The 19,450-nt window shown below is 38.4% G+C and overlaps 1 protein-coding gene across 5 annotated transcripts; it reads right to left on the reverse strand.

Moving 5' to 3' along the window:
- Positions 1-714: 714 nt before the first annotated feature.
- Positions 715-17,841, reverse strand: LOC120090375. Of its 5 annotated transcripts, XR_005485528.1 has the most exons (7): positions 16,084-17,839; positions 15,801-15,951; positions 15,545-15,692; positions 15,199-15,444; positions 14,490-14,769; positions 4,880-6,124; positions 715-1,292 (listed from the first exon to the last, which is right to left on the reverse strand). XR_005485528.1 is itself a non-coding variant. In XM_039047993.1 (6 exons), exons 1-5 carry the CDS (start codon positions 17,738-17,740, stop codon positions 14,491-14,493), a joined length of 2,481 nt encoding a protein of 826 aa, XP_038903921.1. In that variant the 5' UTR covers positions 17,741-17,838; the 3' UTR covers positions 722-1,292; position 14,490. The 5 variants fall into 5 exon arrangements, 3 of the variants coding, with proteins under 3 accessions (XP_038903921.1, XP_038903923.1, XP_038903924.1); XM_039047993.1 differs by lacking the exon at positions 4,880-6,124 and having other exon boundaries at positions 722-1,292; positions 16,084-17,838; XR_005485529.1 differs by lacking the exons at positions 715-1,292; positions 4,880-6,124 and having other exon boundaries at positions 14,632-14,769; positions 15,199-15,319; positions 15,391-15,444; positions 16,084-17,840.
- Positions 17,842-19,450: the final 1,609 nt, after the last annotated feature.

The raw sequence follows: 19,450 nt of genomic DNA on the forward strand, positions 1-19,450 counted from the left end.
CAGAGACGACTTCCCTATTCACCCATTTTATTCTCCATCCCATCAAATTCTACATAGAGATCTGACTTCGAAGTGGAGATTCCCATGAAAAATTCACAAAGATTAGGTTTCCTGTGAAAATTTTTCCTAAAATACTATTATTGAAAAGTTCTAGTTAAATGGTTAACTTTTATAGGATTAGTTCCACATACACAATTAAAATTTAAAGAGATTATTCAAAATTTTCAAGTTAAAATAAACAATTATCTATTAAATTATTCATATACATAATCTAAATTTATTATAATTCATACATATCCTTTTTTTCTTACACTAATTCAAACATATTTCTTATTTGAACCATTAAACAATAAATTTTAAAAGTTTAATATAATATTTATATAATAAAAATAAATAATATAACATTAAATTATTATAGTAAATATAAGAAAAAAGCCTAACGTGGCGGGAACGGGGACAAGGATTCTCCGTCCCCATCCCCATTTAGCTTTTAGAGAATTTTCCCCCCTCACTCCCTCTCTCGCTTTATTAACAAATCATATAACTACAAAATGGGAGAAAATATCACATAAACAGGAAGGAGGGAACCCATCTTATAAAATTAATATCAGTGTAGAGGAGTACTGCACTTTGGATAGCCCCTAAAATTTCTTCAGGAAAAAATAAAATAAAGTAAAAAAGCAAAAAAAGAAAGAACATCATAAGATCAAATCATGAAACATGCAAGGAAATGGCTAATACATACAATACATTTGTCAATGTATACATACAAGATACACTACATTGGTAAAGTGACCCAGAAAAAGTTCAATATATTGCTAACGGATATTTCCTAAGTAGATTAACATAAACAAATACATCATAACATTTATTGATCACAGCCTTTCCATTCTAGTTGATGGAGATTTGTGAATATAATGGAATAAAAAATCAGTTGTAACGTCCCGATACGAAAAGGAATAATGCATCGTTCTTACACTGATAACTTGTATAAATACCTGTAGGGGTCAACTATATCATAAAAGTAACTATGTTAAAGTTGAGTCGTCTCATATGTTATGGCTTGGCCTCTTTCGTGCAGCTTGTTTTGTAAACAGTTCTCTTTTAAGGTAACTAAAAGAATGGGGAAAACTCTACTGAAAGACAAAGACTAAGACTAGGGATGTTTCAAAGCTTCTTTCATTTTCGCTTTGCAGACTGACCAAAATGGGTGCAATTCTCAGATAAACTTGGGACAGTAAGCTTGATTAAAATATGTTGTGCTCGCCGCAAGTAAGTTCAGGTGACAACACCTATGTAAAACACATAATAAGATCGGAGTTAGATGCAATGAGTGAAGTCGGGGGTTTAGCTCTAGTTTCAGTTCTACCAAGAATATATATTTAAGCAGCAAAAGTGATATCTCAATTAGAGTTTCATTAACTATGTTAGAAGACAAGCACAAAATGTTTTTCTTCACCAGCTCATGCCATTGCTTCAAAACAGAATACAGAGTTAAAACTTATAACCATATTAAATTTCTAAGAACTTGCAATTGTAAGATGGTTAGATGCAGAGGAGGCGGAGGAGATTTGCAAGAGAAGACACTTAATCAAAATGTCCCTGTTATTGTTCAAATCAAAGTCTAACAACATCAATTTTTAGTTCAAGTGATATGAACTAAGACGTCCTCATGTTACCTCCAGGACCAAATACACATTCAAGAGCGAAGAAGCTACGGGTAGCATTGAATTCTCGTATACAAATAGAGATGAACTCAATTGAGGGGATTCAAACAACTAATTAGAAGCTCTATAATTGGTTTCATTTGATTGAGCTTTGTTAAATTTCATTAGTATTACTTTACTTACAAACATAACGAGTTTTTGGTATTTTCATTTGATTGAGCTTTTACATGGGGTTTTAGTCTTTTGAGTTAGGGGTACATTGGACTTTTAAGTCCCTTTGGATAAGTAGATAGGTTTTAAGGGAGGGAAGGGAACACAATGCAATAGTTCTTTGATGTTTTGAGTTTTTAGGGTTTTTTCTAAATGAAAATCTTCCGGTAGATGACAAAATCCCATGACTAATTTGCAATTCTTGAGTCAGGGATGCATGCCAAGAACATTTAGGTAAGTCTAATCATCTTGCTTGTGAAGTGTTCAAACTATGAATGAGGAACTAGTTCTCCTTATCTCTTCGTCTCTGGTCAAAAGGTAATCCAAAATCTAATCCTTCCTTGGATTGATGCCCATTTGATTTGGGGTTTTAGAATTTGATTTTAAAAGTTCAACAAATGGATTCCTAATTTTCAAATTGCTAAAGTTTGCATATCACTAAGGAAAATCTAGTTATCCATTTGTCTGACAAGCTCCTCCTAAGCTCCAAATCCCATTTATCCATACAGAGAGGGGTTCTCTATTTATAGAGAATTAAGTGTGGGATAGGATAACTAATCCTGAATTTACTAAATTTCCCCTATATCCTATTACATCATATTCTATCCCTCCCAAAATTTAAAAAAAAAAAAAAAAAAAAAATTGTTCTCAAATTCGTGGTGATAAATTGAAGCTTCCTTCTCTCAACTCTTTGAGTGTGGTAGACTCAAACTGAAAAATCTCGGGACAAAGTTTCCCAAATCCATCTTGGAATGAAAAGAATACTCCATGAAAATGTTGTAAAAATGAAATGGAAATTACCCTTTGGATAACATATGTTCAATGCTCGACTCACTAATGGGCCCAATATTGAAGATACCAATGTTTTTCGTCTTCCTCACTGTACTCATTATTGTTGTTAGAAAATAGAGAACGGAAGATAGAGAACACTAAGTAGATGGGGAAGTCTCTTTTATTATTTTTTAACACAAAATAAAAGTTATAATAGAAGTCATATTTATAGGCTCTAACAAGTCCTAAAATAAAAAAAGGAAATAAACCTGGTAAAGTAAAATACTAAAATACTCTTGGACTATAAACTATCAACAATACTCCCTATTTCCAACACTCTCCTTCAAGTTGGGGCGTAGATATCAATCAAATCCAACTTGCTAACACATGAATCAAAACTTTGCCTGAGTAACCCTTTGGTGAGAACATCAACAACTTGTTGACTAAATGGAATGCGGAATACAGACACTGCCATTGTCCAGTTTCTCTTTTATAAAGTGTCTGTCTATCAATCTCCACATGTTTCGTTCTATCATGTTGTACAGAATTATTGGCTCTGCTTATAGTCGCTTTATTATCACAATAGAGCTTCATGGGTAGAACACTATCTTGGTGTAAATAAACAGAACTTTCTTCAACTAGATTGCGTCACAGATTCTCAAACTCATAGCTTTGTATTTAGCTTCAGCACTGCTTCTAGCAACAACACTTTGCTTCTTACTTCTCCAAGTAACTAGGTTACCCCACACAAAAGTATCATATCCAGAGGTAGACTTTCTGCTAATAACTGATCCTGCCTAATCAGAGTCAGTATAAGTCTCAGTGCATTTCCTGTTAGTTTTTCTAAACATCAAACCTTTACCTGGTGAACTTTTCAAATATCTCATAATCCAATTCATAGCTTCCATATGTTCTTCGTAGAGTGCATGCATAAATTGACTAACAACATTGACGACACAAGAAATATTTGGTCTAGTGTGAGATAAGTAAATCAGCTTTTCTACTAGATGTTGATACCTCTCTTTATCAATAGGAACTTTGTCAACAAAATCTCTTAGTTTTGCATTGAATTCAATAGGAGTTTCAACAGGTCTACATCCAATCGTACGTATTTCTTTTAACAGGTCAAAATTGTGTTTCCATTGTGAGACAAAGATCCCTTCCTTTGATCTTGCCACATCCATTCCAAGGAAATACTTCAGATTCCCTAGATCTTTGACCTCAAACTCATCAGCCACTTTCTTTTTCAGCCTAGTGATCTCAACAACATCATCTCCTACAGGACAATATCATCAACATACACAATTAGAACAACAATTTTCTCAGATACTGACATTTTTTAAATGTGTGATCAGAGTGTCTCTGAGTGAAACCTTGGGACTTAACAAAGGTAGTAAACTTGTCAAACCACGCTCTTGAGGACTATTTCAAACCATACAAAGACTACCTGAGTTTACAAACCTGATGATCAAACCGAGCTTTAACACTTGGGGGGAGGGGCTCATATACACCTCTTCTTCTAATTCACCATTCAGAAATGCATTTTTCACATCAAGTTGATGGGGAGGCCAGTCTTTATTAATTGCAACAGAAAGGACCCGAACCATGTTTAACTTCGCTACAAGGGAGAAAGTCTCAAAATGATCTATCCCATAAGTTTGAGTAAACCCTTTTGCTACAAATATGGCCTTGTACCTGTCTAGAGTTCCATCTGATTTATACTTCAAAGTGAACACCACTTGCACCCAACTATTTTATGCCTTTTAGGAAGAGCAACAAGGTCCCACATATTATTCTTTTCAAGAGCTCTCATTTCTTCCATGACGGCAGTCTTCCACTCAGGAATTTCCATAACCATATGTATGTTTTTCGGTATTATTACTATATCAAGGCTGGCAATGAACGCCCTGAACCTAGAAGACGGATTACTGTAAGACATGCAACTATAAATGGGGTACTTGGTGCAGGATCCGATACCCTTTCTAATGCAATGGGCATGTCAAGAGAGATAACACAATCCTCCAGTTTGTTTGATTCCTTATCTGTAATGAGATTTTGATTACATTTTCCAGTCTGATGAAGAATCTCACCCTCTTGTGTTTCTGTCGAAGTCTCATCACTGCTTGCAACCCTGTTATTCTCTAGAACTAACATATCATTCCTGTCATCCTCAGGCAAATTAACAATATCATCCTTAACACACAAATTAGTATTATCAGGGCCAGTAGTACCTTGAGCTTGTGTTGGTTCAGATTCATGGACTGGCGTCGGTGAAGTAGTAGGGGACACCATTTCCTTTCTAAAATTCTTCTTGTAGTAGGTTATCCAAGGGACTTGTTTAGTGGGTAGAACAGTGTCATGGGCACTCAGGATGGATTTAGGAAGGAGTTCAGAAAGGTCAGTAGGGACTGAAGATGTGGACCAGTTAGTCTCTTCACTAGTACTCTCCCTCTGAAGATAACTAACGGGAAAAAAAGGTTTATCCTCAAGGAACGTTACATCCATTGAGATGAAGTATTTCTAGGAAGAAAGGTGAAAATATTTATAACCTCGCTGGTGAAGGGGATACCCAATGAAGACACATTTCTAAGCATGAGAAGTAAACTTAGTTTGATTAAGGTCATGACTATGGACAAAGGTAGTGCACCCAAAAACTCAAAGAGGAATATCGGGAATAAGCCGCGTGGTAGGGTATGACTCCTTGAGGCATTCAAGAGGGGTTTGGAGTTGGAGGACACGGGAAGACATTCGATTAATAAGATGAGCTACAGTCAGAACTGCATCCCTCCATGAGTAAGATAGAAGTGAAGTAGACAACATAAGAGACTGTGCAACCTCAAGAAGGTGACGATTTTTCCTTTCAGCCACCTCATTCTGTTGAGGTGTATAGGCACACGAGCTTTGGTGGACAATACCTTTAGAAGACAAAAAATCACAAAAAGTATTATTAAGGAACTCACGACCATTATTACTACAAAGAACATCAATTTTTGTGTTGAACTGAGTCTCAAGAGTAGTATAAAATTGTTGAAATACCGACAAACCTCAGATTTATCAGTGAAGAGAAAAACCCATGTAAGACGGGTATGATCATCAATAAAAGTCACAAACCACCATTTCCTCGAAGAGGTGGTAATACTCGAGGGACCCCAAACATCACTATAAATAAGGGTGAAGGGCTGAGAAGTTTTGTAAGGTTGAGACGGAAAGGTGACCTTATGCTTTTTTTGCACGAATGCACACATTACAAGATAGAGAAGAGACATCAACTTTATTGAATAAATGAGAAAATAAATATTTCATATATTTGAAATTTGGATGACCAAGGCGAAAATGCCACAACATACAATCTTTTTCTAAAGTTGAAAAATAAGAAGACAACAAACTAGTCCTATAACAGTTCCTAGAGAAAGAGTTAAGGACATAGAATCCCTATTGTGCTAGGCAGTGCCAATCGTCTTCCCCGAGCTCAAGTCCTGAAAGAAAACATTATCTGGTGAGAAAGCAACTTGACAATTCAGATCTCTAGTTATCTTACTAATAGATAGTAAATTGTAAGATATTTTGGGTATATGCAGGATATTATGTAAAGTTAAACCATCAAAAGGAGAAATATGACACTTGCCGCAATAGGAGCAAAGGACCCATCTGCAATCCGAATCTTTTCCTTACCAGCACTAGGAAGATATGATAGAAAATTATCAGAAGAACCAATCAAATGATCTATAGCCCCTGAATCAAGTATCCATGGTTTCTTACCATTTATATTGAGGAGACTTAGGATTGAGAGGTACTTGATTGAGCAACAGCCTTAAGGGAAGAGACATTATGGTCACTTTGACAATTCACCTGAGGTTGTGACTGGAGGGCACTCACAAATTCACTCATAAGAGCCCGACCAAGATTGGCCTGTCATTTGGAGGACATCTTCTGTCATTCGGTGGTCTACCATGTAACTACCAACACTAATCTTTCCTATGCCAAGGTTTCTTGCAATGTTCACACATTAGGGTCTATTTCCCATTTTTCTTGTCACTATTAGAACTAGATAATTTTGTACTGAAAGCAGTAGAATCAATATCAGATATGATCATGATGTTCATAGCACTGTTTGTCTTCCTCTAGACGAACCTCAGAACACACTTCCATAAGAGAAGGTATAGGCCTCTGTCCCAATATACAGCCTTGTACTGCATCGAACTTGGAGTTCAAACTAGCTAGGAAATCAGACACGATCAACTTCCTCAATCTTGGAATACTAAACACCTCTACAAGGACATTCCCAGATAATTTCACGACACAGGTCCATCTCCTGCCAGATTAAGAAAAATTTGTTAAAGTATGAAGTGACATCCATCGCCCCCCGTTTGCACTCGGACCCTGTTTATGTAGGGTGTAAAGACGAAATGCAATCTGCCTCTTAGAATATAATTTTCAAATTGCATCCCAGATATCTCGAGCAGTCAAAGCATACAACAATGGTTTCCCTATCTGAGGTTCCATACTATTAATCAGTAGTGATCAAAGCAGGGAGTCCTCTCCTTTCCAAATGCACTCCTAAGGATCCCTTGGCCTAGGTCTAGGTATCTCACCAGTTAGATACCTAAACTTGTGACGTCCTTCAAGAGTCATTTTAATGGACTAAAACCAGGAGAAATGATTCTGACCATTCAACTTTTCTCTTGCAATTAACCCTGATGCGTTTCATCTGGAATCTCAAAATTCCAAAAAATGTGAAGTTTTTCCTATGGTCTACTGCTTACAAAAGCCTTAACACTCATGAAAAGCTTCAAAGAAAGCTTCAACATTTTTCTCTTAGTCCTCCAGTCTGCTATCTTTGCCTTAAAAAGAGGAGTCCCTTGACCATTTGTTTCTACATTGTGGCTTTGTCGAGAAGGGTTGGGATCTCTTGTTCAGAACTTTTGGCTTGGAGTGTTGCCTCCCAAGCAAGATCCATGATTGGTTGATTGATAGGCTAGAGATAGTAAAGCTTTTGGTCCTGAAGGGAATGTCCATTGGAGATGTACTTCTCAGTCCCTTTTGTGGTGCATTTGGAACGAATAAGTCTGATTCTTTTAATTCTTTTTGGACTGTTGTTCACCATACAGCTTCTTGGTGGTGCACAAACTACATCACACACTTTTTTTTAACAACTGAAAGGCTTATTCATTAGTGCTTTTGCTGCTGCGGCGGAGGGCCCTTAGGTTTGTTTTCCTTTGTCCTTTTTTTTTTTTAATACAAGTCTCTATTTCTTATTGAAGAAAAAAAGTTATCTGATATGAATGTAGAGGTTTATAGTGCCTAGTATATTAGTATTTATTCTACACCATCTGTCTTGAAAGCCTTCTTTTATGTCTATTGTTGAAATATGGTGCATTAGCTCTAAGAGCATATTTATCTTTTCCTTTATGCCTACTAAAATTAGGGCTTCCCTCATTCTATTTAATCTGAGTTTGGGATCTCTTGTATGCATGACATTAAAATAATAAAAACTTCTCTATCGTGGTTTTTTCTCCCTAAATTAGGGTTTTCCATGTAAACCTTGTGTTATTTCTTTTCCCTTTTACTTTCAATATGGTATCAGAGCAAGGTGATGAAATCCTAGCCCCGATAGAAGAAATTCAGTCATCAGACGTGGTTGATGATGGAGCAATAGCTGACCCAACTAATATGGCCATGATTCAAGCGGCTATGGATCGGTATCTCCAGACAATCTTGAACCCAACAACCCTACAGCCGCCGATCGACCTCAACCCTACAGTCGTCGGAGCCGCGCCGTCGAGCAGCCGCGACCCAACCTTCGAGCAGCCACGGACAATCTAGATGGCGAGCAGCCCAACCCTAGTCGGCGTGCCATTGTTCGCATAGTTGCAGCAAATGTCGGGTGGGTTCACTCCAACTTCCGAGTCGGGTCAAACGATCGCGCACCAGCTACTCGCGTCCACGCAAATCCCACGCCAGTCGTTTGCTATTCCTCCCAGATTGTCAGTCGCGCGTCCTCCCGAGCCAGTCTCGCACCAGTCAGCCACCAATCCTTCAGCCGGTGCAATACCTGGCCGTGTAGCTTCAAGAAGCAACACCGAGGTGTTTGGGCAGTACCCGGTTGAATCTTCTGACCAGTTTTTTGGTTCCTTCCAACAACAGGGGTCCATCCCAAACGTGTATCCGGTTCAGCCTCGGTATCGAGTGGGTGACTCTATGGGTGAAAATTCTATTCTCGGTTCCTATGAGCAGAAACAATCAAGATCAGAGACCCATAGGGAACTTCAACAGCAATTGGCAAGTCTCCAATAACAGATGACAGTTCTTGGTTCAAAACTGAATGGCCATGAGTCTTTCAATCTTCCAATCTATTAAGAAAACCCGGTAATAGTGCTCCCTATTCTACCTACTGCTAATTTGTTAACTGGTACTTCAGGAAACTCTACAGGAATGATCACAGGTGAGAAGTTGAATGGCCAAAACTACTTCTCTTGGTCCCAAACGATTAAAATGGTCCATGAAGGGCACCATAGATTTGGGTACTTAACTGGAGAAATACCGTGACCGAGCCCTGGGGATCCCCAAGAGCGGGTCTGGAAGGCAGAAGATTCTTTCCTTCGGTAAATGCTGATAAGTAGCATGGAACCTCAAATTGGGAATTCCTACTATATTTAGCCACTGCAAGGGATATCTGGGATGCGGTCCGTAGGTTATATTCTAGAAGACAGAACGCATCTCGCTTGTATACTTTACGTAATCAGGTTCATGAGTGCAAGCAAGTGAGCATGGATGTAACATCCTATTTCAACATAATGTCTTTGTTATGGCAAGAAATGGATCTATGTTGGGAGATCATCTGAAATTGCCCGCATGACGGAATCCAGTACTCGAAGATAGAAAAGGTTGATCGTGTGTATGATTTTCTTGCAGGGTTGCACCCCAAATTTGATACGGGTCGAAGTTGAATATTAGGGTAGCGATACCGTCCCCCATGGAGGTCTGTTCAGAGGTTCAATTGGAAGAGGATAGATCGAGTGCAATGAATGGGTTTGGGGTTACCACTGTAGAATCAACTGCTTTTGGGGTGAAATCCTCTGGATTTGATAGTGACAGACAGAATAGCAAAATACCCCCAGTATGTGAGCATTGCAAAAAACAGTGGCACATGAAGGATCAGTGTTGGAAACTGCATGGTCGACTTCCTAATGGTAAACGTCGCCCCCCAAATGACAAGTCAAAATCTGGGCGTGCTATGGTGAGTGAATCAGTTGAAGGGGCCACACAACCTCAGGTACAACCTCAGACACAACCTCCGGTAACCAACCTAGGTGATTCAGGTACCATAGGGATCGAAACAGTTGCTCAATCAGGTAACCCTCAATCTTTTAGTTTCCTCATTGAAGGGAATGAGTTATGAATTCTAGATTCAGAAGCGACTGATCACTTGACTGGCTTATCAGATCGATTCTTCTGGTATTATTCGAGTGCTGGAAATGAGAGGATTCGTATTGCGGATGGGTCCTTCGCTCCTGTTGCTGGAAAAGACAGACTGTCACCATTTCAGGGATTAGTTCTACAAAATGTCCTACATGTGCCAAAAATTTCTTACAATTTGTTATCAATAAGTAAATTAACAAAAGATTTGAATTGTAGAGTTGTCTTCTCATCAGATGCTACTTTGTTTCAGGGCTTGAGATTGGGGAAGACGATTGGCACTGCTCGATATGACAGAAGCCTCTATTTCTTTTCTAAAGATGCTTCCTCCAGGAATTTGTTTAGGACTAGTCTTTTATCTTCATTTACTATGTCTGAAAAAGATTATTTATTGTGGCATTTTCATCTTGGACATCCAAGTTTTCAATATATGAGATATTTGTTTCCTCATTTATTCCATAATGTGAATATTTCTTCTTTGTCTTGTGATGTCTGTATACGTGCTAAACAACCTCGTGTTTCTTTTGTCTCTCAACCTTATAAACCTACCCAGCCTTTCCACTTGATCCACAGTGATGTTTGGGGTCCTTCAAACGTCTCTACCCTGTTTGGTAAACGATGGTTTGTCACTTTCATCGATGATCATACCCGACTTACATAGGTATACCTCCTTGCTGATAAATTCGAGGTCCTGTCTACCTTCCAACAATTCTATACCACCATCTTAACTCAGTTTAATACGAAGATTGCCATCCTTCGAAGTGACAATGGGCGTGAGTTTGTCAATCACACCCTCCGGGAATTCCTAACGTCAAAAGGGATCATCCATCAAAACTCTTGTGCTTATACCTGTCTCTTATACACATCTAGATGTGTATAAGAGACAGCTCCGGGAATTCCTAACGTCAAAAGAAATCATCCATCAAAACTCTTGTGCTTATACTCCGCAACAAAACTGGGTGGCTGAACGGAAAAATCACCATCTTATTGAAGTTGCTTGTTCCTTGATGATCCCTACGTCTCTCCCATCATATCTATGGGGAGAAGCGGTCCTCACTGCAGCCCATCTCATTAATAGGATGCCTTCACGTGTTCTAAAATTCCAAACACCCCTTGAGTGCTTTAAAGAGTCCTGTCAGTCTACACGTTTTATTCTTGAAGTTCCTCTCCTGTGTTTGGGTTTACAGCTTTTGTTCACACTCATGGCCCTCACCAAACTAAGTTTGTCCAACGTGCTCAAAAGTGTGTGTTTGTCGGGTATCCCCTTCATCAGCGAGGATATAAATGTTTTCACCCAACTTTCAGAAAGTACTTTGTCACTATGGATGTCACATTCCTTAAAGATGAACCATTCTTTCCCGTTAGTCGTCATCAGGGGGAGACCACAAGTGAAGAGACTAATAGTTCCACATACTCCATACCTATTAGCTTCAATCTTGAACCTAGTTCTACTGTTCCTGAACCCAGTCCTGAACCCGTTCCTGAATCCAACCTACCTAGTCCCGAACCTGTCCTACCTAGTCCCGAACCTATCCCTGATATTCCAGTGTCTGTCCTCCCCACTAGACAAATGCCCTGGATAACATACTGTAGGAAGAATCTCAGAAAGGAAACCCAGGAAATTCCTGTTGTTCCATCGGAAAGTGTCCAAGCATCGGAACCAGCTCAGGTCAAGATCCTGTTGCTTTAGAGAAGATTCTTGAAGAGAAGTCTAGGTGCATAGAAGGTGGTGAGACAGACTCGGAGAAGGTTGAAATTACAGGAGGTAATGAAGTGCTGGAAGACTCTCAGGAAGGTGAAAAATTGTCTCAGAAGTTTGATACTGGAGAGAGACCGACAAAAATTGGCAATTATGATATCACTCTTGATATGCCAATCACTCTGAGGAAAGGAACCAGGTCATGTACAAAGTACCCTATGCATAGTTTTCTGACATATAGTAACTTGTCTCCTGTTTTTAAGGCTTTTACTACTCAACTGGATGCCCTGGCAATATCTACCAGTGTGCATGCAACCTGGAGGTTCCTGAGTGGAGAGCAACAGTAATGGAAGAAATGAGAGCTCACGATGCGAACCAGACTTGGGATTTAGTGACTCTCCCTAGAGGTCACAAGACAGCTGGTTGCAAATGAGTGTTCATGGTGAAGTATAAGTTTGATGGAACGCCCGAGAGATATAAGGTCAGGTTAGTTGCTAAAGGGTTTACTCAAACGTATGAGATTGATTATTCAGAAACTTTTTCCCCAGTGGCTAAGCTCAACATGATCCGAGTTCTTCTGTTTGTTGCAGCGAATAAGGATTGGCCTCTACATCAGCTGGATGTTAAAAATGCCTTCCTGAATGGTGAGTTAGAAGAAGAGGTTTACATGAGTCCCCCTCCATGTTTCGAAGCTAAATTTGGAAACCATGTTTGCAAACTCAGAAAATCCTTATATGGGTTGAAACAGTCTCCGAGAGCGTGGTTTGATAGGTTTACAGTGTTTGTTAAATCCCAAAGGTTTGTTGAAGGGCATTCTGATCATACATCGTTCACCAAAAGATCACTTTCAGGGAAGATTGCTATTTTGGTAGTGTATGTCGACGATATCATTTTATCAGGGGATGATACGACAGAAATTGTTAAACTAAAACAGAGGATGACAAGTGAATTTAAGATCAAAGATCTTGGTAGTCTGAGGTATTTTCTCGGGATAGAAAGCAAGATCGAAAGCAAGAATATCAGTGTCTCAACGGAAGTACACTCTGGACCTGTTAAAGGAAATAGGAATGACTGGATGCAAACCCATTGACACTCCTATTGAGGTTAATGGCAAACTGAAAGACATTACGGAAGGAATGCTTGTAAATAAGGAGAGGTATCAACGTCTTGTAGGAAAACTGATTTACCTGTCTTATACTAGGCCCGACATCTCCTTGCTGTGAGTGTGGTAAGCCAGTTCATGCAGAATCCGTATGAGGAACACATGGAAGCAGTGACTCGAATTCTGAGATATCTGAAGTCTACTCCCGGGAAGGGCTTGGTTTTTATAAAATATGACACATGGAGCATCGAAGCATATACTGACTCAGATTAGGCAGGTTCAGTGACAAATAGAAAGTCAACCTTGGGATATTGTACCTTTGTATAGGGAAATTTGGTGACTTGGCGGAGTAAAAAATAGGGTGTAGTTGCCAGAAGCAGTATTGAGGCAGAGTAAAGAACTATGAGCTTGGGAGTGTGTGAAGAAATATGGTTACAGAAAGTTTTGGTTGATCTTCACTAGGACAGTCTGGGTCCCATGAAGCTGTATTGTGATAATAAGGTTGCCATCAGTATTGCCAACAATCCAGTACAACATGATAGAACCAAGCATGTTGAAATTGACAGACATGTTATTAAAGAGAAGTTAGACCACGGGGTTATCTGTATTCCCTATGTTCCTTCAGTCTAATAGGTTGCAGATGTTCTTACCAGATGATTACCGAGACAAACATTTGAAGCTTGAGGTGGAGTGTTGAGATATGGTGCATTAGCTCTAAGGACATATTTGTCTTTTCTTTTATGCCTACTAAAATTAGGGTTTCCCTTATTCTATTTAATCTGAGTTTGGGGTCTCTTGTACACATGACATTAAAATAATAAAAACTTCTCTATCGTGATTTTTTCTCCCTGAATTAGGGTTTTCCACCTAAACCTTGTGGTATTTCTTTTTCCTTTTACTTTCAATATCTATCATAACTGTTCAATGTTCACACTTCCTGCAGGTGATCTTGCCACATGCACCAGGGTTCAACTTCTTGTTCCATGCATAACATAGTTTCAGTTTAAACATCTATAAAGGGAATAAATGTTCTTGGTTGCAATGCAGGAGTTCAAAATTCTTAAGAGGTTTATTGTTGTTTTTCAATTGTCAAGAAGCCTTTAAAAATGAAATAAAAGAGACCAAAGGGTTAAGCAGCTGATAAGAGAATGAAACTTTTGGACCATCTCTCTCTCACATGCTCTTTCGGTTCTACTTCATGACATCTTTGTTTTCGATTAATTGGTGCCATCACCCAATAACTGAGTTATTCATGCAATGTTCTTAAGGCATGAGTTTTCCTTATAAGAGGCCTCCTGGAAACTTTTCGTGGCAAACCTTTTTTGGCCAATTTGATTGGAAAGAGGGCAATAAACTTTGAGGAATTCATAACAAACATTGAGGTAAAAAGAGAAACACAACTCACATAACTAAAGGCAAAAACAAACATAACCCACATAAATGAACAAAATACATACAAGCCAACCATAAATTTTTGCTTCTTTATACAAATACACACATCTTCCAAACAAAAAGCACAAATAGGATAAAATCATAAAGTAAATATGTTGCACCAAATGCATACAATAAACTCAACATTATTAGGGAAGTGAGAAAAATTAAACAGACAATTAAACATTCATACCTCAAAGTCGTGCATAGGATCGAATACGGTTCAATGGATCAACAATCCATGCAAAATTTGTAAGCCGTGTACTTTGCTTCTCAATGGAACGTGCATCTGTGCTCTTAGATTGGGAACAAAGATAAGACAACGACTGTAGCCATGAAACTAACATGGGTTTACGGGTGACATCATCGGCTTCTGAAACCAGGGAGTATAACTGATCAAGAACCATATTTTGGCCTTCTGTGGGTAACTCGATGATTAGTTGTGCTAAATTCTTCATCAAGCTTGGTAGGACCTAAAATATGCGAGAGCCAAAATCCAAACTAAACAAATTCAGACAGAAATTTAGCAGCTGATGTATGGTCTATTTCTTTCTTCAGTCAATATCCTTCCTAGATATGCAAATATAATGCAGTGGAATCCTGGTAGCTTTGAACAGTCCCAGATCCCACAATTTAGAATTAATCTAATCACTATGGTAGGTTAGTTCATCATTAACTACTAATTCGAGTACATCAAATACATGAATTTGGCTACAGTAACAAATAACTTTAAGCCACTCAACATTTAATTGAATAATATCTTGGCTACAGAATCAATTTCATGAAATCAACATTCCATTTATAACACAAGTTAATATATATTGTTTAAAAGAGAGAATATAAAATGCCTACTGCACTAAATATGGAAGGACAAACATATTAGGTTGTACATAGTATAATACCTGTATATCAACAAGAGAAACGAGCCGTAAAAGCATATCTAAAATTTTCTTGGAAGGCTCCAAGTCTCCTTGCCAAGTCTTCCACAAATCCGCGTCATCCATGAAGTTTTCACTGCAAAGGCTGGTAGCTTTTACAGTAAGACTGTCAATACAATAAAAGATTGCTGGACTCCCTGCAGGAAGATATCGTACCAAAGCTGCAACTCCTGAAGCCATGCCTTCAAATGGTGTAATGCCAGGATACCCCTAAAATCATAAAAGTTGAAAATTCAACATCCGACTCAAGTTATCGAGTTGAAGTTTGGTTTAATAAATAAAGAAAGAAGTTTTTAGTTGAGAGCAATACTGATAAAGATCTCTCAATGTAGTAGAAAACAAGCTCCTCCTTCAACGTCACTCTCTTTTCATCGCCAAGGTCATCCTTCCCAGACATGAAAGCTATAAACACGGAGTGCGAAGCTCGGGCTACTTTTGCATTTGGATGCCCCATATATCTTATTGACTTGGTAATAAGGAAGTAAACAGTTCACGAGGGAAAAAATGAAGAAGAAGAAGAAGAAAAAAGAAACAAAGAAGAATATGCATGTCTTAGAACAGGATACAAAAACATTGTTGGGGCTACCACCTTCCCATACACTTGGGTAGGAACACGCTCAATGCAAGTTGGAATGACTCGTACATAAAACAACATACGTGCAGTTTGCACTTCGTCCTTGGTCCATGAATATTTTGTTATCCGCCCAATAGAGTTATCTGGAAAACAATGAATTTCAATTTTCAAATCCTTGAAAAGCATATACAATATCAGCATAAAAACCAATATTAGAAACATCAAGTAACATAACCTAATTTTGATTACAAAGTAAAATAACTTGAAACCAGTACCAGGCCCATTTGTTTGATCTTGGTACGTAGGCATTGATTCAATGAAAGATACACAAGCAGACTCATTCCCCTGAATGCTTGCAACAACCCCTCGGATAGTATCCATATATTCTGGCAAGCGAATACGCCGAAAGTATTCCATACAAGAGAATGAAACAAGTATTCTTACTGATATGTCAAACTGACTTTCCAGCGTATATTTGGAATCTAACTTTTCTTTTGTGACGGCTAATGCGAAAACTACAACCATGAGGAAAGCAGACTCTGCAATTTTCTCTATATTCTCTAATAATTCATCCTCTCTGCCACGAAGCACCAAACCGGCTAGTCTATGCCTTGAGTAGACGTCTTGACAGTAATCCCATACAAGATTCTCAACAAAACTTTTGTCCTCTTCCTCAAGTGTAGCATACTGACTGCAAAAAACACCAGTGATGGCCCCGGCTTCCTTAAAAGGAATACTACCCAGATGCTCGTTCACTAGAGTAAGCCCCAACGCACCCAACTCGGCAAAAGAGAATTCATTAATTTTGGCATATAAACGCTGCAAAGGAAATATTTCAGTCAACAAAGCATAAACAACACAAATGAGCACAGGCGGGCAAGATGACACAGGACCACAACGTGCTATTGCCAACGAAATACACAATAGAAGCACGCTCCTTCTATGGTCATTGCCTGTAATTGAAGATCCTTCCATAGTAGAAATAAAATTCCTTGCTATAGATTCTAAACAATCTTGGGCTGAAATCCTTATTCTAGATATTGTTTCTCTTTCTGAACTACTCAACAAGCCTTTTTGAGTATTAAAAGCCCTCAATATTCCAGCTGCAGCCATTACAACAGCAAATGAAGCATAACTTTCCTTTGAAGACACTAAAATAGCTTGGCTAAACACATCTAATTTCTCAAAAGAATGAAGACTAATCATACCAGAGGTCACCCATTCAATCATATGCAGAATCATTAACCCACTAGAAAGAGTATCAATAGGGCCACCTATATTACCCCAAATTCCTAACAAAGAATCTAACAATCTAACAACATGAGCATTCACTGATGAAGATAAAGCATAACCAATCCCAGCAAGAAATTCTGGAATTATCTCTCCCACTGATCCAACCAGTAGGTATTCTTCTTCCAAAACCCTGCAAAGCAACTCCAAACAGCATAATTTTGATTTTTCTGAAGCTGAAAGCAGATACGAAATTGCACCCAAAACTAAAACCCCTTCAGAGAAAAACAAAGGGTTCTTCCGCAATTCAATTTTGGAAGAAAAAATATGAGAGAGAACCTCAACAGATGAATCGACAAGAACTAAAGAGGGTCGGAGAGATTTTCTGACCCAGATATAAAGGATCCTCAGAAAAAGGGGATAGGATTCATCAGGAATAGAGAAATTGGGAGAAGAAAGTATAGAAATCACCAACTTAGCTTGAGGGTCTGCAACATAGAGTGAGGACTGAGAGTTAACGAGAATTTTGAGCGATTGAATGTGGCGATCATCAAAGGATTGATGTTCCAAAGAGCTTCTAAGCTCAGCCCATGCTTGGATAATTTCTCGAGCAGAAGAGGAAGTGAGTTTGGAGTTAAGAGCAGTGCCGCCGATGCTCTTCAACCATTCCTCGAGGAAAAGAGAACTCGACTGCTTTGCCATCTTATCATTTGGAGCTGCGAAAATGGTGAACAGAAATATGATGGAATTGAGAAAGGGAAGAAGACAGGGCAAGTAAACCACTTATACGTAAAACACCTAGAAAATTACTTGAAAACTAGTCCCTCTATGTCTTAAGCTATTTATCCAAGGAGTCTGTAAGGCTCTCATATTTACGTTTGGCCTTAAACAAAGAAAGGTCTATTGGTCAGCATAATAGCTCCCTTTTGAGCTTAATGCATAAACTTAACTTCATAGCATACTAGTAATTCATCGCATCACAGCTAAGTTCGACGCATCATAAACCATCTTTACCGCATCATCTATCCTTAGCCATCTTACCTTATAACTTGGTTGAGAATTGGAAATCCTTCATCAAGGTATTCCGGTAAGTACTGAAACACTTTCTTAGCCTATGCGATGAACGTCAACTAGGCGACGTACTCAAAGCACTTTAGTTGTGAACTCTTTGTCTATCCCAATATGCGTCAATGCATATCATCAATTGGTCAGTTGTTTACTTGTTCTTCATATGCAGTTGCCTGCTTATTCATCCACAACACCATTCCAAATTCGATCTTTCAGATTTCATAACTTTAATCCCAACATTCATCTAGCTAAACTCTCTTCAACAAATTTGCTCATAAACATCTTAACTTTCACGTACCTTAGAAATTGAGCATTGCTTCTTTTGAGTTGATTGGAATCCTCCAATTTTTCTTCAAGTTTGCCGAGAACTCTTCACATTTTCAAAGTCTTCAGATGGCAGTAGCACTCATTCCCTTAGGTGTAAGAAAATTTTGGCAAACCATTTTCCTTCTTCATCATGTTAATTTATACTTAAACTTGCATGAACATTCCAGCCTAATTAAACGTCACCTAGCATACTTATATTCCAATTGACATCTCTAAGACTACCACCTGGCTTGCTTAAAAGTTAATTAAGCTGAACTCCTCAGCTTAACTTCATCGCATGGTCTTGCGACCACTTAAGCCTTCTCTTGATTAGTGCATACTTCTATCCATCGTCATATCCTCTGTCACCTTGTTTGTTAACTCAGTCTCAACATTGGCAGACGAGGTTGGTTGCATACTTCTCACATACCACATTATTGTACTTAGCCATAACGTCCCCTTCTTGGACCTTTGGCCGCATAGTTCAATAGAGTTGGCCGCAAGGTGTCTCATAGCTCTAATGCATGGAGTCTTCTATTTTCTCTAAGCGTTAACTTCTTTCTACTATTGGGGTTGATGCCCTAAATCTCGTGGGTCTTGTAGTTTGTAATTGTAATCTACAAAAAATTTATTATTTAATAAAATATGAGATATTTTATTTATCATTTAGTAGAATTAACCACAAGACTAATAAACTAGCATCTAAGGTTAAAATCTTTAGCTTAAATGTATGTAAAGACATACAGGTGGACCATGTTTAAGTGATAACCTAAATGGTCTGTAGTAGATGGATAAGGCTGGATACATTATCCTGGTGACACTACGAATACGATCCGCTTCATAGATGTTATAATTGTTGTAAAGTGCTACAAATGATTTGATCCTGATAATTTATGTAGAGACATGTGAGCAGGGGTGTTCTATACAAAGGAGTTTGTATAATACCAGACCACGAAATAACGAGTCTCGTTATATAACACTATTCATAATAGAAACTTACATTTCACAAGAATGACCATAAGTGACATGACTTGAATC

Source organism: Benincasa hispida, chromosome 11 (genome assembly GCF_009727055.1).
Source record: "Benincasa hispida cultivar B227 chromosome 11, ASM972705v1, whole genome shotgun sequence".
Taxonomy (NCBI): domain Eukaryota; kingdom Viridiplantae; phylum Streptophyta; class Magnoliopsida; order Cucurbitales; family Cucurbitaceae; genus Benincasa; species Benincasa hispida.

Excerpts from the sequence above, each read along its gene's own strand:
- LOC120090375 (XM_039047993.1), bottom strand. The coding sequence starts at position 17,740 with ATGGCAAAGCAGTCGAGTTCTCTTTTCCTCGAGGAATGGTTGAAGAGC. Across the intron at positions 15,952-16,083 it reads AGATCAAACAAATGGGCCTG|ATAACTCTATTGGGCGGATA; the intron begins GTACTGGTTTCA and ends ATTGTTTTCCAG. Across the intron at positions 15,693-15,800 it reads GTAGCCCCAACAATGTTTTT|ATATATGGGGCATCCAAATG; the intron begins GTATCCTGTTCT and ends CAAGTCAATAAG.